This window comes from Myotis daubentonii, chromosome 8 (assembly GCF_963259705.1).
Source record: "Myotis daubentonii chromosome 8, mMyoDau2.1, whole genome shotgun sequence".
In the NCBI taxonomy this organism is placed as follows: domain Eukaryota; kingdom Metazoa; phylum Chordata; class Mammalia; order Chiroptera; family Vespertilionidae; genus Myotis; species Myotis daubentonii.
Window position 1 is genome coordinate 85695462 of NC_081847.1, and position 21103 is coordinate 85716564.

Here is a 21103-nt window from a genome sequence, read left to right on the forward strand (position 1 = left end):
TTTATACCAGTTGATTCCAATCCTATCAATCTCTATTCCAAAGGTTAGGGCGTTTCTTATCTCCATTCCAGGGAGTAAAGATTATGTAGCTCAAGCATGATTGTTCGTAGTTACAGTGATTAATTACCCGCCTGGCACTTAGTTAAGAGGTTTTATTCCCTCCTTAACTTCAGGGGAAAATCCCTACCTGGGGAAACAACCTTTCTCAGAGACCTTGGTTAAAACACATAGTGCCAAGAAGGTGAGCAAACATATTAAGAACAGTATGCCATATATGCCAGGTCCCTTGAAACAGCAAGCATGGACCGGCTCCCGGCAACTGAGGACGAACAGGGGCGTGTGGAGGCTGCCTGCCAGCCCTGCAGGCCACGCGGAGAAGAAAGCCACTGCCTCTGCACGTCCCCCTGCCGGCGAGGACTCAGGCCGCGGGGCGGACGCGGAGACCCCAAAGCCAGCGTGTGCACCCCTCAGCTCATGGCAGAAACTCACCCAGGACTGAGGGCACCTGACATCGAGCACAGAGGGACGGTCAGCATGCGGACAGCCCCCGAGAGGCCACCCCACAGCGTGAAGGAGCGTCGCCTGGAGGGGACGTGCGCGGCCAGCCCCCACCAGCCGCCCTTAGGGCCCGCCGCCACTGCCACCGCCACTGTACCTTCCGCAGCTCGTCGCTCTCCCGGCTGTGGGCGTCCTCCAGGATCTTGCGCTCCGAGTGGGCCCTCTGCAGCTCCGTCCGCAGGCTCTCCACCTCCTCCTGCAGCCGCAGGCCCACGTCCCCGCCGGGGCTCTGCTGGTAGTGGGCCAGCTCCTTCCTCAGCTTCGTCACCTCCATGGCGTGGGCGGAGGCGGCCGCAGACAGCTGCTCCGACAGCGTCTTGAACTCTTTGTTCTGAGGGGAGACACAGGGAGAGGGGGGAAGAGGCGGAGAGCAGCGTTATCTGGCCGGAAAATACATGAAGGCGATTAGAAATAAAAAGGATGGTTCAAGGTGGAACTACACCTCACAGTCCCTGCATGCTCGTGTGCCTCCTGGCAAGTCCCTGACGAAACTCTGTGGGGCGGGGAGGGCGAGAGGGAAACAGAAGTCACCAGCACGGATGCTCAGGGGGCGCCCCGGGCAGTGGGGCGCTGAGCCCGCGGGACAGACCCTGGGCCTGGTGTTCAGGTGGTGGGAACGGCGCAGCTGCTTCCCGGTCCTGGTCCTTCGCGGCTCTGCAGGACTCCCTGCTGTCACCTGCCCTCCTACCCTGGGGCTCGCGGCACAAAGAGCTGCAACCTAATCTCTGGCTCGGAGACAAAGGACCCCTTCCCGCCCTCTCCCAAGGAGCCCCAGGACCCTCACCACCTGTCAGCTCGCCCTGCAGGGCCCCGGCTCTGGCAGAACCGTCCAGGCCGCACCCCACAGGTCACGTGCCCCCTCAGTGAGAAGCATTCGCCCCCATGGGCCTGGTGCAGGTGTGGGGGGCCAGGGACATGGATGCTGGCTGAGCTCACGTGGAGGGAGCACTGAGGGCCCAGGCCAGTGTTGTGCACCCGTGTAAACACGGGCAAATCGGTGCTACAGGAGCCGAGGGTCAGCGGGCAATGCGGAGAGAGAAGTGGGGCTCCCCACACACTCAGCAAATAGTCACAATGACCGCCCGCGGGAGCTCCACGGAGAACAGAGCTACTGGCTAAAACACCAGTAAGCTGGGCATCAGGAATCAATGCTCATTGACGCCAGAAATTAAGCTCCACGGAAAGCAGTGAGGAGCAGAACAGCTGTTGGACCCATTCGCTGCCATGCCCGCCATGGGACCTCACGCCTGAGACACCCCTTCCTCAGGGCAGTACCGCACCCGGGCTGCCGGGCAGGTGAGCTGGACTGGAGCGCTCTTGTGCCCACAGTCAGCTACCCTGTGCCATGCTCAACCCGACAAGCTATACACAAGAGCTTCGTCGTCCCCAGCCAGGGGGGAGGGAGGAAAACCATCACAAGACAGTATGCAATATGAGAAGCCACACCTTCCACACTCAGCACCAGCACTCAGTGGGGCGCTTGCTATGGGGCAGGCTCTGTACTACGTGAGTTCATGTATTAACTCATTCACTCCTCAGAAAACCCCTATGTAGTAAGGCTGACTCACAGGCCCATTTCACAGTTGAGAAAACCAAGGCACAGGAGGCCAAAAGCTGTGTCTTATAACACACTGTTTTTCAAATGTAGATGGATGCTTTTGTAAGTCACAAACATCAGCTAATTTAACATATTTACTGAGCGCATGCTACGTGTACTGAATCAAATTAATTCACAAGGCTACTGACTGAATCCATGTTTGTGTGGGTTTTTTCTTTTCCAGATAAAATATATTTAAATATAGCCGTATATTCATAAAGGTCTAAGAAACTTGACCTATAAAAAATTATAGATGTGTGCTGGCCAGTGTGGGTCAGTGGGTTGGGTGTCATCCTGTGCCCCAAAAGGTTGCCAGTTTGATCACCAGTCAGGGCACGTGCCCAGGTTGGGGGCTCAATCCCCAGTAGGGGGCATGCAGGAGGCATTCGATCAATGTTTCTCTCTCCCTTTCTCCCTCTCCCTTCCTTTCCTTCTCCTTTCCTCTCTCTCCAAAAATCAATAACAATATTTTAGAAAATAATTATAGGTGCAACTGGCCTAGTCACTCTACATGTTGTGCGTAAAGCAAAGCCGGAGTGGTAGAAAGCCGAGTTCATAGGTTACAACATTTTGGCTGAAAAATGTCACACCACAGGCTTCAACCAGGGCTGCTGCAAAAAATGGTGGTAGAAACGGTCACTGTATTCATTGCTGAAGGATACTGCGAAGGATGTGGCTCATTTACTTCACGTGTCATAAAAACCCACAGGAAGCGTCAGCACCAAGGACAGCGCCAGCCCTCCTCCTCCTCCTCCTCCTCCTCCTCCTCCTCCTCCTCCTCCTCCTCCTCCTCCTCCTTCTCCTCCTCCTCTTTCAACAACTCCCAGGTGACCCCACTCCCCCTCCCTGTTCCTTGGAGCTCGGCACCAATGTTGTGTTTCCCTAGTTGAGACATGAGCTTTGGGTGCCAGCCTTGCCCTGGGTTTACTTTTCAGTTTGCTCCCTTGCTGGCGTCTTGGCGGTGGGGATATGGTTAGAAAGTGTCCCCTCCCCCAAGAGTGGGACTCACTCCTTTAGCCACATCCTGGCATCATGCATCGCTGAGATCTAGGCCGATCCCCCTAATGAACTCAGGGCTCAACTGGAGACTGGCCATGACCCCAAGCTGTCAGCTCTGGGTGCAGGTATAACAGACAGAACTCAGGCCTCCCTCCATCCAGCCGGGAGTTCGTCCACGACCCTGTGCTGCTGTGAAAAGTACTCTGAGACGCTTCGCCTAAGTCAGTGATGGCGAACCCATGACACACGCGAACTCATTTTTTTGGTTGATTTTTCTTTGTTAAGTGGCATTTAAATATATAAAATGAATATCAAAAATATAAGGCTTTGTTTTACTATGGTTGCAAATATCAAAAAATTTCTATATGTGACACGGCACCAGAGTTAAGTTAGGGTTTTTCAAAATGCTGACACGCCGAGCTCAAAAGGTTCGCCATCACTGGCCTAAGTCGTCCCCAGCACACGTGTGTCCTCTCCTCCGCCTTAGGAACCCTGTGTATCAGGGGGGCAGCCTGAGCTGTTCCAGGCATCACGGAAGGAGTAAGAACGCGTCCATTCCAAACGGCTGGCCCTTCTGCTAAGAGGCTGTGATAACTCACGAACCTCTGAAGAGCTGGTGCCACGGATTACACGGATGCCCCCTCCCACAACAGGAGGCCACGCGTGTTCTGTGACGCCGGGTCACACACCCGCTGTGAAAGGCCAGCCAGCCCAAGGACAGTATTGTCTGCGCTGGTCGGAGGCGGCAGAACATGCCGTGGGACTAGGTGGCCAAAGTTTAGTGCCAGCCGTGCTACTTACTCGCTGTGTGACCTTGGGCAGGCTACGTAACCACCCTGTGCCTCAGTTTACCACGTGAACAATATTAACATTATCTCACAGGGTTATGGTGAGGGCTTAATGAGTTCATATATGAGGACAGCGACTGGCGCACAGTCGGGCAACATGGGGAGGGGTACAGGGAAGCAAGATCCCATCCACCCTACCCCTCTCCTCCGACCACCCTCTGCACACAGGCACCCTGCCAGGGAGGTAACACCTGCCACCACTCGCAGATGCTTGCCAAGCAGGAATCGCAAGGCAAAAGCTCTGTTTAAAAATAGGCCTTTTAAATCTGCTTCCCTTGGATGTTCAAGCACGTGAACTGTAAAATACCAGCTCTATTTTTAACCTCTCAAGTCGACTCTGGAAATCAGCAACGCCAGTGCAGGGCTGGCTCCTGGAAACCCAGGGGGAGGTGGCCGGCGGTGCCCAGGGCTTCTAGCAGGGTGCGGCCGCGCCAGCAAAGCCTGCTTGTCCCCCGGACTATACTTTGCTCAGAAGGTTCAGTGGCAAAATCTGACCCAATTATCTCTTCTGGTCAGAGATTAACACACAATAGCAATCATGGAAAACATGGTCAACGATGAGAGACAGGTCTCCTCTGCGCTGGCATTTTCCCAATGGCCTGTCCCAGGGACCTGCCCTCTCCTGTCCACCCCTGTCCCTCCAGGTGGAGGCGCTTCTCCCAACCTGGCACATTGTGGCAGGCAGGTGCCAAGTGTCCTCTACCCACGTGAGCTTTCTGTCTTGCTTGCCAATCCAGACACCCAGTGAAACTCACACAGAACAGAAACATACAGTCTCTTGTCAGATTTTTTTTTTTTTTTGCAAGCAGAGAAGCAGGCACGTTTTACTGGTCTCTGCACTGCTTCTGGGCTCTTGTTCTGGGCAGCTGACTATGGTGTAAATGGCTCATTTATTTTCTTGCCCTATTTGGGTCATGAGAAGCTTAAAAATACTTACCGTAGAGAAGGTACAATAAAACCAAGTGGCCTCCCAAGCAATGCCCGGTGACCCCAGCTCTAACTCTCCCTCTTCCTCCACACCCCACACCATGCTGAGTGACGTTTGGGGTGAAAACATCAGCCTCACCCTTGCAGCTGTGGGATCCGACCAACCTGGGTTGAAATGCTGGTTCTACAACTTGCTAATTCTGTGACCTTGGCAAGGTACTCGATGTCCCTGATCCACAGTTTCCTCATCTGTAAAATGACCTCATGGAGTTGTGTGAGGACCAGATGAGAGGGAACATAAAACACCCACCCCAGGGCCTGGCATGTGGGAGGCGGCCAGAGAGTCCCGAGGGCAGTGGGGGCTGTTGGCCCCATCGGCACAAGACTGCTCCCTCGTAACCCAGCATCCAACGTGTCCAAGTCACCCTCTGTTCACCGAGCCGACGAAGTATGAGAAGCAGTCCATAAAGCTGCTCTGAAGAGAGAACGAGGAAGACTGGCCACTCGGACACCAGAAGGGGGGTGCATGGGTGTGTGCGCACCCTTCCACGCCCCATCTTTCACTCTGTGAGGCGACATAGGCTCTGGGGATTAGGACGTGGACATCCCCGGGGCTGCTAGTCTGCCTGCCGTAGTCGTAGCCACTCCTGCGGAGAGGGTGACGCCCTGGGGACACATACCCGCTCTTGGGCCCCCCCCTGGCATGTGGTTCCCCGAGGGAGCCGTGGGTCCCGGTCACACCTGCCCCCGGAGCACCCACCACCCGCACCCCTGGGTGGGAGCTTGCGGCACCCACCTGGTCGTCGATCTTCCGCTGCAGCTGGACCACCTTGTTCTCCATGCCCACGTTAAGGCGCTTCAGGTGCTCTGCTGAGCGAGCCTCGATCTTGAGGGCCTTCAGCTCCTGCTTGGCCTTGAGCATCCGGAAGGCGCACTGGATGACGATGGCCGCGCCCCGCAGCCGCAGGAAGTGCCTGCGCGCCGCCCAGCCCCGCACATGCTTCTGGATGACGGTGGCCTTGTGCTCCCGGAGGACCTGGCAGGGGACAAGCACACACCTGTGGGTTCCCACTGCAGGACGGGAGCGAGAGAGGCTCACGCAGAACCCGGGCAGGTGGGGTGGAGCCGCGGTCAGCCTAGGTTTTAGGAGGCTCAGAGAACAGGCCTCCCTAAGGCTCAAGCTTTCACGGCTGTTTGTTTTATGAACAGGTCTGCAGCCTGCAAGCCTGCAGGGAGGTGGCTGTCAAACCACAGGTGTAGGGGTGAGTTGGTGGACGGATACGCTAGGACTTGGGGCCACCTAGCCAGGTAGCTCAGCCTCTCTGGGTCATGGCCTGGCAGGGAGGAGGTCAGGGTCCCTCTCCTGACCGCGCCTTGCTGGGTTTAAGGCTCCTGGTCTGTTAATAAAGGATCTAGACCTGATGATGCCTATCACCCCGCTCTCGTCTGAGTGAGCCCAAGATGGGCCACCGGGCTCTGCTACAGGCTGAGTGTCCCGGGGGCGGGGGTGAGGGGGGAGAGGTGACTCAGCTTCTCCAAGCATCTCAGCTGTCAGAGAGGAGGGGTACACAGGTGTGCACCCTTCCTGGCTGTGGCGGTTCATCTTGTGTCAACTGGCCGTGGGAGCCCAGGTTAAGCACTGTTTCTGGGTGTGTCTGCGAGGGTGTTTCCAGAGAGGTGAGCATTTGAGAAGGTGGGCTCAGCAGACTGCCTCCCAGTGTGGGTGGGCATCCCCAATCCACAAGGGCCGAATGGAACATAAAGCAGAGGATGGAGAATTTGTTCCATTTTCACTGTTGAGCTGGGACATCTCATCTTCTCCTGCCCCAGAGGAGGGTTTGCACCAGGGCTCCCCTGGTTCTCAGGCCTTCACACCTGGCTGATTGCCGCCGCTGGCTCCCCTGGGTCTCAGCTGCAGTGAGACGCCGGCCTCCACAATCACTGAGCTAAACCTCAAACACACACACACACACACACACACACACGCACGCACGCACGCATGCACACGTGCACACACATGCACACACACATGCACATATCTCCTATTGGTTCTATTTCTCTGGAGAACCCTGGCCAGTGCACCTCCTCATGTAGGGCTCCATGAGGACAGAGTTGTGAAATTACTTAGGAAAAACCAACGTTCATGGTGGTGACAACTCATCTGCTGGGGCTGAGGTCTGAGTTCACACCCAGCGTGCACACACCTGGCGATAGATCCTCCGCACGAACATGCCCCGCGTGCAGGCCTGGATGACAATGGCCGCTCTGCGGACCTTCCGGTAGGCCAGGCGAGCCCTCCGCATGCGGTACTGCTTCTGGAACACCACAGCCGCCCGTGTCCTCCGCAGATGCTCGGCCAGCCTGGGGAGGGAGAGGGTGGGCCTGCTGCAGGGCGCCTGAGCTGGTTCTGAACGGAGCCCCTCCCCCTGGGTCAAGGTCACCCCAGGTCAAGCCAGGTCTCCTCCTCTGACTGATGGTAGCAATGCCTTGGGCCCTGGACATGCAGGCTCAGAACAGAATTAGCCTCTTCCTTGTAACTCCAAGTCTTCCCACAAGGCCCAAACTGTCAGCCTGACCACCTGTGCCCTTCCCCTTCCCACTCCCCACCTGCAAGCCCCTCGCTGCCACCTGGGCACATCATGTGTTTGCATGTCTGTCTGTCTCTCTGTGCCCTGGGCTCACCAGGACTGGAGATATCAGGGGCCGTGTCTCAATCGTCCTTGCACCCCCTGCATCTAGTGCAGGGCCTGGCTTGGCAGGCACTTGGGAAAGGTTTGCTGAATGGACAGGACCCTCTCAGGCTGCCCGTTTCCTGTCCCCCAGCCCTTTCTGCTTGGGTCGCACGGCACGTGGACATCCCCGGAGCTGTTGCATTTCCGCTCCCCACTACTACTTTCCCCCACCCCTCCCGCCAAAAGACAGAGCATCAGTCTAAGGCAGTGGTTCTCAACCTTCCTAATGCCACGACCCTTTAATACATGTTGTGGTGACCCCCAACCATAAAATTATTTTCGTTGCTACTTCATAACTGTAATTTTGCTACTGTTATGAATCGTCATGTAAATATCTGATATGCAGGATGTATTTTCATTGTTACAAATTGAATATAATTAAAGCATAGTGATTAATCACAAAAGCAATATGTAATTATATATGTGTTTTCCGATGGTCTTAGGCGACCCCTGTGAAAGGGTCATTCGACCCCCAAAGCGGTTGCGACCCACAGGTTGAGAACCGCTGCTCTAAGGCTTCTTACCTCCTGAAGGGCTTGGGGACAGACTCACAGCCAGCCCTCAGCAGGAGACTCAGAGTATTAGAGCTGGAGGGACTTGGACTTACCTAACGCAGCCCCCATGGCCCGAGGTGCGCCTGACTCCCAGCTCCCCCAGGTTCCCCGCGTGGCTGGGCCTGCGTGTCCACTAGCACGGAGTCCCCACAGGGAGCTCAGCCTCAGGCAGAGCCACGCAGGCCTGTCCGTGAGGACGGGTGGCACAGGTGGCCGTGGTCACTCAGTGTTGCTACCACGGACAGTCCTCCCCTTCTACAGCTTTGTCCCCGAGGTCGTCCCCAGCTGTCTGGAGGTCACAGAGGCCTCACCGCCTCTGGTTATGCTCGAATACACAGCCCCCGCCGGACCGGAGGGTGAGCAGCAGCGAGCCTCCGGGGGTACGATACAAAGGACCCCGCTCTGGGCGTGTGACTCGGGCTCATCATGTTCATAGTCCAGCAGAGGAGAGCCCGTTGCATTGGCTTCCAACACAAGACCTTACGGCAATTACTGCCACTTCCCCAGGGAGACCCCCGAGGGCAGAGGTCACTGGCTGCTCCTGCGAGTCCGTGTCAGTGCGACGCCCAGACCGCGTTAGCGCTCCCTCGCCCAGTGACACCGTCAGGGGGGGAGCATTTCAGAGCAGGAGGCTTCTTGGCAGGGCAGCTTCTTAGCTGGGCAGCCTGTGGTTACAGTCACCCTCCGATGCTGACTCAGCGCAGCAACTCAAAGGGGCCCCCAGGATTTGCCAGCCCGACTTTAAAACTCCCAGGGGAGTCTGAAACTGTGAGTGTAAACCTGAAGCGGAGTGTAAGCCAACTGACAGAAAGGCTGAATTTATCGCTGTTTCTAAAAGAAGATCATTTCACTTTGGAGCTTAAGCAAAAGGCAAGTGGTGATTTTGGGGGCACAACCAGCCAGTCCTAGGCTAGCAATGGGGGGATGGCTAGGCCGGGTGGGGGGGCGGGTAGGAGACCTGGGAACTAGACCTACTCCCTCAGGCGGGAGGGGCATGGAAGAGGGGGGCCCAGCTCCTGGGAAGAAGTCAGGGTGCAGTCCGGGCCCAGCAGGAACCCCTCTAAGGACAGAGGCCGAGAGAGGCCACCCAGCTAAGAGAGCCGGTCCCGGGCCCCTGCCGCTCACCCGCAAGCCGCTGCCCAGAGGGGCCCCAGCGTGGCTCACCTGCGGGCCAGGTGTCCTCGGCAGTACCTCTGCAGCGTCAAGGTCGCCCCCTTCAACCTGCGGTACTTCACCCTCTGCAGCCAGCCCCGGACGGTCTTCTGGATCGTGATGGTGGCTGCCCGGAACTTGTCGGCCCGAAGCTTCTCCAGGTAGGCTACCTGGCCTGCCCGGAAGAAGATCTTGGTGCGGCCAAACTGGAACTTGTCCGGGTCCTTTACAAGGCAAGGAGGACAGCGGGCTCGCCATCAGGGAGCAAGGAGGTGACGTGCCCACCACTGCCCTCCCATGCAGAATTCTCGGGCGGAGCTCACGGGCCCTGCTCCGTAGGCCACAGTCACTCAGCGCTCACTTATCCCACGGCCGGGCCCTGCTCTGTAGGCCACAGTCACTCACGTAACCCACGGCCGGGCCCTGCTCCGTAGGCCCACAGTCACTCACATAACCCACGACACGGGCCCCGCTCCGTAGGCCCACAGTCACTCACATAACCCACGGCCGGGCCCTGCTCCGTAGGCCCACAGTCACTCACATAACCCACGGCCGGGCCCTGCTCCGTAGCACACAGTCACTCACATAACCCACGACACGGGCCCTGCTCCGTAGCCCACAGTCACTCAGTGCTCACATAACCCACGGTCGGGCCTGCTCCGTAGGCCCACAGTCACTCACATAACCCACGGCCAGGCCCTGCTCCGTAGGCCACAGTCACTAACATAACCCACGACACGGGCCCTGCTCCGTAGCCCACAGTCACTCAGTGCTCACATAACCCACGGTCGGGCCCTGCTCCGTAGGCCACAGTCACTCACATAACCCACGACACGGGCCCTGCTCCGTAGGCCACAGTCACTCAGTGCTCACATAACCCACGGCCGGGCCCGGCTCCGTAGGCCCACAGTCACTCACATAACCCACGGCCGGGCCCTGCTCCGTAGGCCACAGTCACTCAGTGCTCACATAACCCACGGCCGGGCCCTGCTCCGTAGGCCCACAGTCACTCACATAACCCACGGCCGGGCCCTGCTCCGTAGGCCCACAGTCACTCACATAACCCACGACACGGGCCCTGCTCCGTAGGCCACAGTCACTCACGTAACCCACGGCCGGGCCCTGCTCCGTAGGCCCACAGTCACTCACATAACCCACGGCCGGGCCCTGCTCCGTAGGCCCACAGTCACTCACATAACCCACGGCCGGGCCCTGCTCCGTAGGCCCACAGTCACTCACATAACCCACGACACGGGCCCTGCTCCGTAGGCCCACAGTCACTCACATAACCCACGGCCGGGCCCTGCTCCGTAGGCCACAGTCACTCACATAACCCACGGCCGGGCCCTGCTCCGTAGGCCCACAGTCACTCACATAACCCACGGCCGGGCCCTGCTCCGTAGGCCACAGTCACTCACGTAACCCACGGCCGGGCCCTGCTCCGTAGGCCCACAGTCACTCACATAACCCACGACACGGGCCCTGCTCCGTAGGCCACAGTCACTAACATAACCCACGACACGGGCCCTGCTCCGTAGGCCCACAGTCACTCACATAACCCACGGCCGGGCCCTGCTCCGTAGGCCCACAGTCACTCACGTAACCCACGGCCGGGCCCTGCTCCGTAGGCCCACAGTCACTCACATAACCCACGACACGGGCCCTGCTCCGTAGCCCACAGTCACTCAGTGCTCACATAACCCACGGTCGGGCCCTGCTCCGTAGGCCCACAGTCACTCACATAACCCACGGCCGGGCCCTGCTCCGTAGGTCACAGTCACTCAGTGCTCACATAACCCACGACACGGGCCCTGCTCCGTAGGCCACAGTCACTCAGTGCTCACATAACCCACGACACGGGCCCTGCTCCGTAGGCCACAGTCACTCACGTAACCCACGGCGGGGCCCTGCTCCGTAGGCCACAGTCACTCACGTAACCCACAGCCGGGCCCTGCTCCGTAGGCCACAGTCACTCAGGGCTCACATAACCCACGGCCGGGCCCTGCTCCGTAGCCCACAGTCACTCAGCGCTCACATAACCCACGGCCGGGCCCTGGGCGAGGGTCCAGGATGACTGAACAAGACGCCTGCCCCTTGAGCAACTGGCATGTGAGGGCAGACGGACAAAGACCAGGTATGTGTTCAGGTGAGGATGGGAAAGACAGAGCTGGGGTTGGGAGGGTGGGATGGGGCTGTTTAAACAGGGTCACCAAGTCAGCCATCTCGACAGAGGTGACCTTGGAGCAAAGACCTGAAGGAACTGAGGAAGCAGCCTGGAGGAGAGAGTTTGGGAGAGCAGAGCTGATGCAAATGTCTGTGGTGGCAACAAGCTGTGCATGGTGGAGGGATGGGAGTGCTGGTGTGGCTGAGTGGGGAGTGAGGGTGGGTGGTGGGAGGAGCCAACCACCAAAGGCCAGAGCATTGGGGGGGGGGGGGGGCGGGGGCGGCTCTGAGCAAGGGAAGGACCCGATCCGGTTGCCATTTTATAAAGATTAGCCCCAAATGGCCAGTCAATTGAATAATTTCAGATTGCACATAACTCCCCAAGTCAGTTTTACTTGGTTTCAAACTATGTTATGGAATGTTGGGGTGGGGGACAGGACGTGCAATTACTGTCCTAACTGCATCTATTTACGTTAAAATCAGTCTCCTTTCCCTGTGCTCGCCCAGGGGGATGAGGGACGCTGTGTGCTGAGCTGTGAACAAAGCCAGGATGTACCCCGGGCAGGAAGGTGAGGGGGCTTTTCCTTAGTCACTGATGTATGAAAACGGACTCACCTCTTGGAATCAGTTCCAATGAGAAGGATGAAAACCCAAAAAGGCAGGTAACCCCCACCCCACCCTCCGCATCTCGCGGCGTCGCATTCCCCCCGGAGCCCGGCCCCCCGGGTGCCCAGCTCACCTTGATGAGGCTCTCCAGCACAGACCTGCAGGTGGCCTTCTTATCCCCACTGGCGAGCTCTCTCTTCTTGATCAGCATCCGATAGCGGTTGAAGAAATCATGGTAGGTCCACCTGGAGGGACACAGGTGTATCAGGTGACAGGTCCTGCCTCTTGGCCACAGGAGGGCCAGGGGATCCCCAACAGTGCCCCAGGGGGTCAGTATTTCTGAAGGCACTTCCCACATCCGGTATCATGGTTATTAGTGTCCTCACTTGTCTTATTTTTCCTTATGAGCTTGTAATTTCTCTGGGAAAATCATTAGAGCAGCATTCCACAGGGCTGAAAACATCAAATGCTCTTCATTAGAAAATCTCCCACTGCTGACGGTCCTATAACTCAGGGAGGCCACAGACTAAGGAAATGACAAGAGAGCAGGGCCCTGTGACCGCAGACACCGCGGCGGGTACCAGAGAAGCTGGGGTAGAGAAGGAGAGGGGTCTGGCTCGGACAGTGGCCAGCGGTGCGACGTCCAGCGAGTCACGGCTGCACGCCTCACCTCCACTGCCTGCAACATCCAGAGGCCGTCACCCACCTCCCACGGCGCCTCCCAGAGCGCCAGTAGCCGGGGGTTCGTGGATGTGCAGTGTTTGGAAAGATGCAAAGCTTCCTGAAGATCGAAATTACGCTCCCTTCCCGCCCAGCCACCCCCTCCCCCCGCCCCGCTTCTCTAGGGTCCCAGTCAGGGCCCGACACTGGACGTAACCATCGCCTGTGGGAACGCTGTGCCCGAGCCGCCCAGTGCCCAGTGCGGGCGGACGGAGGATCTGCATGTGCCGCCTCCCCTCTTGGGTAGGTCTCGGGAGGGCACTGCCTGGATGGGACCAACTCTGAGAGTCCTGCAGGACCTCACAGCCTCTCAGACCATGTGCACGACATCAGGCCACAGAGAAAGTCCCTGAGGTGGCGAGCCAGGTGCTCACAGGCCCCTTAGAAAATGGTGAGGATCCTTCAGCTTGTCAGGTCAGGGTGAGGTGGGCAGCCCAGCACCCACTGCCCAGTCACATTCGACTTGGGCACCAGATTCCTAGCGCAGAGATTTCCCGAGACTACACTCACACAGACATGAGGGGCGTGCTTTCCTTTTGGTCCGAGACACTTCGGGAGCCTGCCAGCCTCGCCAAAGGTGTGGGGGGCCATGTGCCCAGTCTGAGGGGGAGGGCCTGACTTCTGAAATGGTCAGTCCCTTCCAGGTGACCACCAGAAGCCACCCAGGTGAGAACCCTGTGCCTGACTCAAGTGCAAGGACAGGAGCACAGCTCTCAGGCCAAGGAGCCAGAACTGGAGGCTGCAAGACCCCGAGTAAAGAATGACCACACTCCAAACATGTATAACATCGTCCTTCCCTGTGGACCTTCAGTAACAGGGCTGGGACCCTGTGCGAGTTTAATCATGACTCAGCAGGAAAGCCAATCAGGCGTTTCTCGGGCCTCCGTCTCCATCTACAGCCCTGAGCCACTCAGTTCATGGGGCAGGGATGGGAGGTGGGAGGTGGGCGGGGGCGGGGGGGGGCATCTTTCCAGAAAGCACACAGAGGTGGTGGTTGTTGTTTTATGTAAATGAGAGGAGATAATGAAGTGAAGGAGAACTGAAGATGTAGGAAAAGGTGCTTTTAAAACTAATGTATATATATTTTATTGATTTCAGAGAGAAGAGAGAGAGAAACATCAATGATGAGAGAGAATCATTGATCGGCTGCCTCCTGCACGCCCCTACTGAGGATTGAACCCAAAACCCGGGCATGTGCCCTGACCAGGAATCGATCCAGGGACCTCCTGGTTCAGCTGTATCTGGAACAACAGCTACTGAGCCCACCAGCCAGGCAGAAAAGGCGCTTTTGAAAAACACACTAAACACTGTCCAGAGTGAGTGGCATTTGCTTCACGATTCCTCCGGGACACAGAGCTGCTCTGAGCACCCCACGAGGAGACGGATGACTGTGCGGGCCCAAGACAGAGGGGGGCGGGAGCCGTGACGGCGGACCAGCCCCTCCCGGACAGAGCATTCATCACAGTGCTTTATGTACACGATAATGGACATATTTCTTAGCCTCTGCTGCACAGTTCCAGCTGAATGATTCATTTCCATTCTAAATCAGACTCACAGAGAGCACATGTCCTCGGAGGATAAAAATAGACAGGTGTACGGAGTCCGGGCGGGCGGGGAGCGCAGAGCGCTGCTGGCCACGGGCTGCGTCCGCCCTCTCCGGTGGGGGCGGTGGGGCACTGAGCGCGTGTTCATGGCAGAGCAGGGCTGAGCGCTGTGCCCAGGCCTCGGCGCTGAGCGCAGGGACTGCGTCTGGCAGCCCAGCGGGAAGCGCGGCCCTCGCCTGGGCTCCTGGGCGAGCCCCCGGGACCGCTTCACCCACGGCCTGCGACCCAGGACTGCATTTTCTTCCCTTTGCCCTTTTCCTCGTGGCAAAGGATACTTCCCTTTGGCCATGGAAGTGGGAGAAAAGCAGGAAAACGGTGAAAGTTCTAATTCCCCTCATCGAGGAAGCCGCAAGGTTTCCTTTGGGAACAACTGCAGAATTGTGCGGTAACTTGACAAGCGAAAGCAGGCGCCATCGCTCTGCTGTGCCGGTCTCAGCCGCCAGGGCGTGACCCACCGACTCAGGCCCCTCTGGTCCCAGACGTTCTCTCCACTCCAGGCCCCAAGTCCGCACACATGATGGGTGTTACCAGCTCGATGGGCCCGGGTTCTGTAGAACCTCTGGCTGCATCTCCAGATACGGCCCACATGCCAATTTCCTGGAGAAGCAGGCGGACAGGCAGCACTTTTTAAAAAAAACCAGTGATGCTACTCCAAGATCCAGCGCAGTTACCGTGGCTGGCAGGGGGTGGAGAGGGAGTTAGCTATCACAGGGTGGGAGCCACCTACAGCCGCCCCTCACCACTCATCCTCACAGACAGATCACGCTGGGTGCCGTGGGGAGGGGCGAAAAGTGACGGGGACCTACATGAGATACCATGGATGATCGCACTCCGCCTCAGTTCTAGCAACAGCGCCCCAAAACCACGGTGCCTCTTCCCAAAAGCTAGCTTTCAAAAGGTGGTTTGGGAGGGAAATCCTCTCTTTGAGCCTTTGCAAAGCCTGCTAACAACGTGAACGTGAGGAGGAGGCGCAAGGCAGCGTCCTGGATCCGAGCCTAAACCTCGAGACCACAGCTCCAAGGAACATCTTCTGTGATATCCTATAGTCCTCCCTTCCTTCCCTACGCTTTCCACAACGCCAGCCATTACAGAAACGAAAGGTACAGGTGCCCTTGTAACTATCTGCTGGGAAGAAGCCGGAGGCAATTAGGGAGGCAGAGAAAGGCATCCATCACGTCCCTACACGAGGCCGGCGAGTGGGTGGGCACCCCGGCTTCGCTGGCAACTCTGCCGGCAGCCAGACGGAGTGAGCAGTCGGAGGAGCCACTACCACGGAGTGAGCAGTCGGAGGAGCCACTACCTACCGGGGCCTCAGGGCCTGCAGGAAATGCGCCCTCCCAGCTGCCACGCCAGAGGCGGTCTGATGAGGCGGAAAGCACACCTGGCCCCCAGGATGTTTCGCCGGGGGGTGGGGGTGGGGGGCAGGACTGCAGGACTGGGTGCCTCTTCCCGAATCACTGGACGGGAAAAGCAGGTCTGGCTCCTTCCACCCCAGGACCCGTCCCTGCCCTCACTCCTCTGAGGAGCCTGAGCTTGGACGCCAGCGCCTCGCTGATGTGGGGACGTAAGGTGCTTGACAACGACCACCCAGCGGACAGAGGAAGGTGGTCCAGCCACCGGGTGGCCTTGAGCGGCTCCCTTCCTTCTCTGGGTCTCCCGTGGGAAAGTCCATTTACATCAGGATGTGCCCACACCTGTATACAAACTGATGCCAGGTCAGGCCACGGCGCCCTTTCTGCCACCAATGGCCGCCTTCTATCTCCCACCCCACGTTATTTCATTAAAAAACAAGATGCTGGTCACGACCCATTAAACTGATTTCTGACCCACCCACGGGTTGCGATGGGTTTTGAGGGACGCTGGACGGAAGGTGGGGGCTAAGGAAACCTTCCTGGGAGCGGGGGCAGAAGAGCCAGGGGCAGGAGGGGGAGGGGGCCGTGGCCTGTGGTGTGTGGTCTGGAACGGGCGGCTCAGCGCTCCTGAGGCCCCGTCTCTCTCTCAAGTGCATGAACTGTGCCTGGTCTGAACCCTGTGCAAGGAGCAGTCGCTGAGAGGCAATCCAATCGGCCAGAGCACAGGGCTTTGAACTCGAAGTTGAACTACTGCCCGTGGCCTGGGCCCCAGTCCCTTCATCTAAAGGCTGGAGCCCGACAGTCCGGCCCTGGAAGGAAAGCCGCCTTCGTCCAACCTTGGGCATGGCTCGCGCATCAGTCCTGCGGCTTCAGCTACTTGTCTTCAGACCCAAGTTCAGAAAGGAGACGGAGCCCAGGACACTCCCTGTCTTGCTTCTAGGCAGGGGGATGGGGCTGGAAGGGAACAGCCCCCTCGCACCTGGCGGAGCACAGCCTCTGAACAAAGCCGTGGCCTCCGGGCTCTGCAAAGCTGCCTGGATGCTGCAGCTGAGTGACAGCTCTGCGCTTTCCGGGTCAAATGCAAATTCCAGCTCCGGCAGCAGCTTCCTCCCAGGCCCACGGCTTGGGAACAACTGATGGCGAAGCTGTTTCTGTAAGTGAGCCCTGCGCGTGAAGCGGTTCCTCAAGGCCATGGGAAGGCGCAGGTGGAGATGCAGGGAGGCGGGGGCGGGGGAGGCACCCCTCCACCTCCTGACGCATGGGACTTCTTGGGACACAGGAAAACCCCACAGGCTCCGGCCTGCGACTGCCCCTGCTCAGGGCCACCGCCCGGCCAGTGTTTGCTGTGACCCTGGTGCGCAGTGCGCTTTCTCGAGCGCTGGTTGGTCACCCCCGTCCCCCAGCCCCATTCCAGGCACATGCCACAGCCTTGGCACAGCTCAACAGACACAGGGTGGCCACGGGGTGGCTCCATGCTCATCCCTGAGGCAGGTTGGGTCACAACAGCTGTCCTTTAACTCAAGTTGTATTTTCCACCAGAGATTTGATTCTATATTGAAAGGTGAAGGAGTCCACTGACAGACGAACGGATAAACAACGTGTAGGCTACACATACAACGGACTGTTACTCAGCCTTAAAAAGGAGCCACATTCTGACACACGCTACGACACGGGTGGACCCTGAGGACATTATGGTGTGTGAAATAAGCCCGTCACAGAAGGACAGACACTGTATGACTCTACTCATGTGAAAGCAGCCCAGCTTCCAATTGCCTCCGGCTTCTACTGAGGCAGAAAGTGTGACGGTGGTTGTCAGGGGCTGGGGGCAGGGGGGACGGGAGTGACTGCTTCATGGGTACAGAGTGTCAGTTCTGCAAACGGATGCAGGTGATGGGTGCATGACAATGTGAGTGTGCTAATGCCACTGAACTGCACGCTTAGAAACAGTAAATATGATGTGTGTTTTACCACAATAGAGGGGAAGGAGGTAGGGGGACAAGGTGGGAGCTGAGTAAAGGAGAAATCTCCTTTGCAAGCGGCCAGTGCATCACCCAGACCAATGCCAGGTTGAAATCTGAGAGCTGCCCTGAGGATGTCACGGGCGACCCCCACACTTTTCAGACCCGACGGGAACACTAGTTTCCGCCAGCACCCTGCCTGGCCCTCAGTGCTCGGGAACAGTTTTGAGGACCTGTTTCTGGCGGACAGCCCACGAGAGGGCCCCTGGGTGCACCAGGGCGTGGCCGGCGGCACGTACCTGGACGGGTAGCCGGCTGCGCTGATTCGGATCGTCTCCAGCACCCCGCACGCTCGGAGCTGCTGCACCGCTCTCTTCGGGTCAAAGCTGCGGAACCACGAGACAAGCAGTGAGTGCCGTCGGGCGAAGCAGAACCAGAGCCGGAGAGGGCAGCCCACCTCCTCCTGCCCTGAGCTGCCGGCCCTCCAGCCACTGAGCACAGCCAGGTGAGAAGCAGAGTGAGGACGCGGATGGGCAGCCTCACGAGCCATTTCAGCATCTCCGCTCTGCGCGCATTCTTTTTAAATATATTTTTATTGATTTCAGAGAGAGGAAGGGAGAGAGAGTGAGAGAGATGGAAACATCAATGATGAGCAAGAATCAATGATGGGCTGCCTCCTGCACGCCCCCTACTGGGGATGGAACGCGACCTCCTGGCTCATAGGTCGACCAAGCTGGGGCCCCAGAAGGCATCTGGCAAAGGATTTTTGGACACAGCTCGAATCTTCGTCCCTGCGTCTCGATGACCTGGAGACGGGACCCTCTATGTCCCTTCCCTCCCCGTGGGGAGGGTGCAGAGGGCACCGGCCCTGGAGCTGCCAGGGTCATGTGGGCAGAGCACTCTCTCCAGCTCCGTCTCCTCTCTTACTCAATGGAGTGAGGATATCTGCCAACTAAGATCCACTGGCTGCTGTGATGATCAGGGGACGTAAAAGGGGGGTGCCATTAGGAAAATGAAGACACAATACAAAGAAGTTACCGTCATCATTGTTCTCTGTTCACCCTCCTCCGCCCCCCGGGGACATGTAAAGACAAACACTTCTGTGTCTTCAGCTTATCTCCCAGACAGCCAGGCAAACTCCCTGTCAAATGCATCTCGCATTCTGCGAGCGTGACTAGGCGACTGGGAGGGAAAACAGCCCGGCTGGTGAACACCCGTTTCCTGGTGAACACCTGGTCACCGTGGGAGGCCCACGTGTGCTCAAGCAGCACTGAGTCTGGACTGAACAACTGCCCAAGGTGCACGGGCCCACCTGCTGAACCGCAGGGCGACGCTGTCCTCCCGGTACAGCGCGCGGGCTCCCAGAGCCGGGGCTCGCGGGATGCAGAGCGAGACTCGGGTGTCGGATCGGTTCCACCCCGGCAGCCATGCGCCACTTCACCGATCTTGGCACGGCTGCAGGCTCCCCCACCCCCCTTACCGGGCTCTGCGGCCTTCAGGGTCACACTGCAGGGCCCTGAGACTCTCAGCACTGCTCGCCTCTGCGACCAGGGGACTGGCCTCCGGAAAACCTGGCGGCTCCTCTGAGGAGCCGTCCCAGATGGCCACCCTCACTCGGGCCGCCGCCTCCTGGACGCAGCCATCTCTCCCCTCCCGCTCCTGCCCTTTAGGAGGCAGTCACGGCTATGCCATCGCCAGGTGACTCCTGAAGGATAAGGGATGGATCTTCTTCGCTGTCACTCCACCCGTCCGAGCCCAGGGAGCCACAGGGGTGAGAGATGTTTGTTGTTGTTTAAATAAAGGAGGCAGAGGGGAAAGGACTTGTACACAGGAGATGCTATCAGAGCATTTAGTGTGGGACGGCGGCTCTCCATTGGGGGTGGCTCGGTCCTCAGGCAGCATTTGGCAACGTCTTAAAACACTGCAGTGTCACATGGTGGGGGTGCTACGAGCATCGGGCAGATAGAGACGGGGTGCCAAGCTCCCCACAGCGCGCAGGGCAGCCCACAGCCAAGAATTCCCTGGCCCCACGTCAGTGACATCAGGGCTGAGAGAGCCTGGCGGTGCGGGACGGGCGGAGGGACACGGCACTCTCCTGCGAGGGTAGCGTCAATAACGCTACATTTTCATCATAGAAATAAGTTATCTTCTTGAAGTCGTTTATAATTGTTGTTTAACCTCGACTAACAGACGAAGAAATGAGACGGAGTAAAGGGCTCGCTTGTGATTGGCCGAACCGCTGGGGCAGAGCCCGGACTGGAGTCCAGGTTCTGCGTTGGTTCAGTCCTCTCTCTCCCCGCTTTCTTTACTGGGGGAAGATTATTTTGGTCCAAAGGAAGGTCTTAGACAAATGGGGTGTTCGGAGCAGAAAGTCCCTTTCCAAGTCCCCAACTTCTCTCCTTGGGAAGAGGAGGCCCAGCAGGAACACAGGACGAGGCGGGCGCCAGGCTCTGCGGGAGCTGCCCAAGGTCACGGCTGCGGGGCCCACGCTGTCTGCGGCCCGGCCTCCTCCCCTGCTCCTGCCCTTCACACATAATCTGTCTTTCACACACGCCGCTCTGCTAGCCGCCCCTTTTCTTCCCGCGTCAGCTGGTAAACAGATGCCAGGCGGGCGGGGGGCCCTGAGCGTGTCTCAGATGCTGGGGGAAGGGAAGACAGTGCCCAATCGGGGCCCGCCACGGAAGGCTGGCTCAGTCCTGTCTCCCAGCCTTTTCTAGCACGAGGCCCATCGAGTGCGAGTCGGGCTTTATTGAGTGAGAGGAGGCAGAGGCCGCTCAGGCATTCACTACGAGAGTCAGAGTTGCAAAACTAAATTACCTCACAGAAAGTGATTATGCGAGGACCCAAAAGGAAATCAGAAAGATGGGAAGAAAGTGCTTAACATTTTTTAAAGATTGCGTGTTTCTGGACAGAGGAAATAGCATGTGAGGAGGCTCAGGTGATGGGAGAAGAGGCTGCAGAGGTGGGACCATCGAGGGCTTTGGGCAGCCCTCCAGGCAAGAGAGGAAGAGAGTCTGAGACAAAGTGATGCAGGAAGGGAGGCAAGAGGGAGACCTGTTGGCCTCCGTGGGATTCTAACAATGACTGCACACTGGGAGGAAGGCAGGCGGAAGACCCAGGGTGATGCTTTCCCATATGGCAGCCTCTAGCCACCAATGAGCATCTCAACGTCACTGAAATGAAATAAAGAATGACATTCAGCTTCTTGCCTGGCCGGTGTGGCTCAGTGATTGAGTGTCAACCCATGAACCAAGAGGTCACTGGTTCAATTCCTAGTCAGGGCCCATGCCCGGGTTGTGGGCTCGATCCCCAGTAGGGGGCGTGCCGGAGGCA

At 58.1% G+C, this 21103-nt stretch overlaps 1 protein-coding gene across 1 annotated transcript in view; it reads right to left on the minus strand.

Annotated features, from left to right (window-relative positions):
- The window catches only part of MYO5B (myosin VB), a 202941-nt gene that overhangs the window by 43299 nt on the left and 138539 nt on the right, over nucleotides 1-21103 (minus strand). The window contains exons 17-22 of the mRNA XM_059707260.1: nucleotides 18070-18156; nucleotides 12270-12381; nucleotides 9380-9591; nucleotides 7134-7290; nucleotides 5726-5965; nucleotides 656-889 (exon numbers count right to left, since the gene is read on the minus strand). Of these exons, the coding sequence (XP_059563243.1) occupies nucleotides 656-889; nucleotides 5726-5965; nucleotides 7134-7290; nucleotides 9380-9591; nucleotides 12270-12381; nucleotides 18070-18156 (1042 nt within the window). The remainder of the gene's footprint in view (nucleotides 1-655; nucleotides 890-5725; nucleotides 5966-7133; nucleotides 7291-9379; nucleotides 9592-12269; nucleotides 12382-18069; nucleotides 18157-21103) is intronic.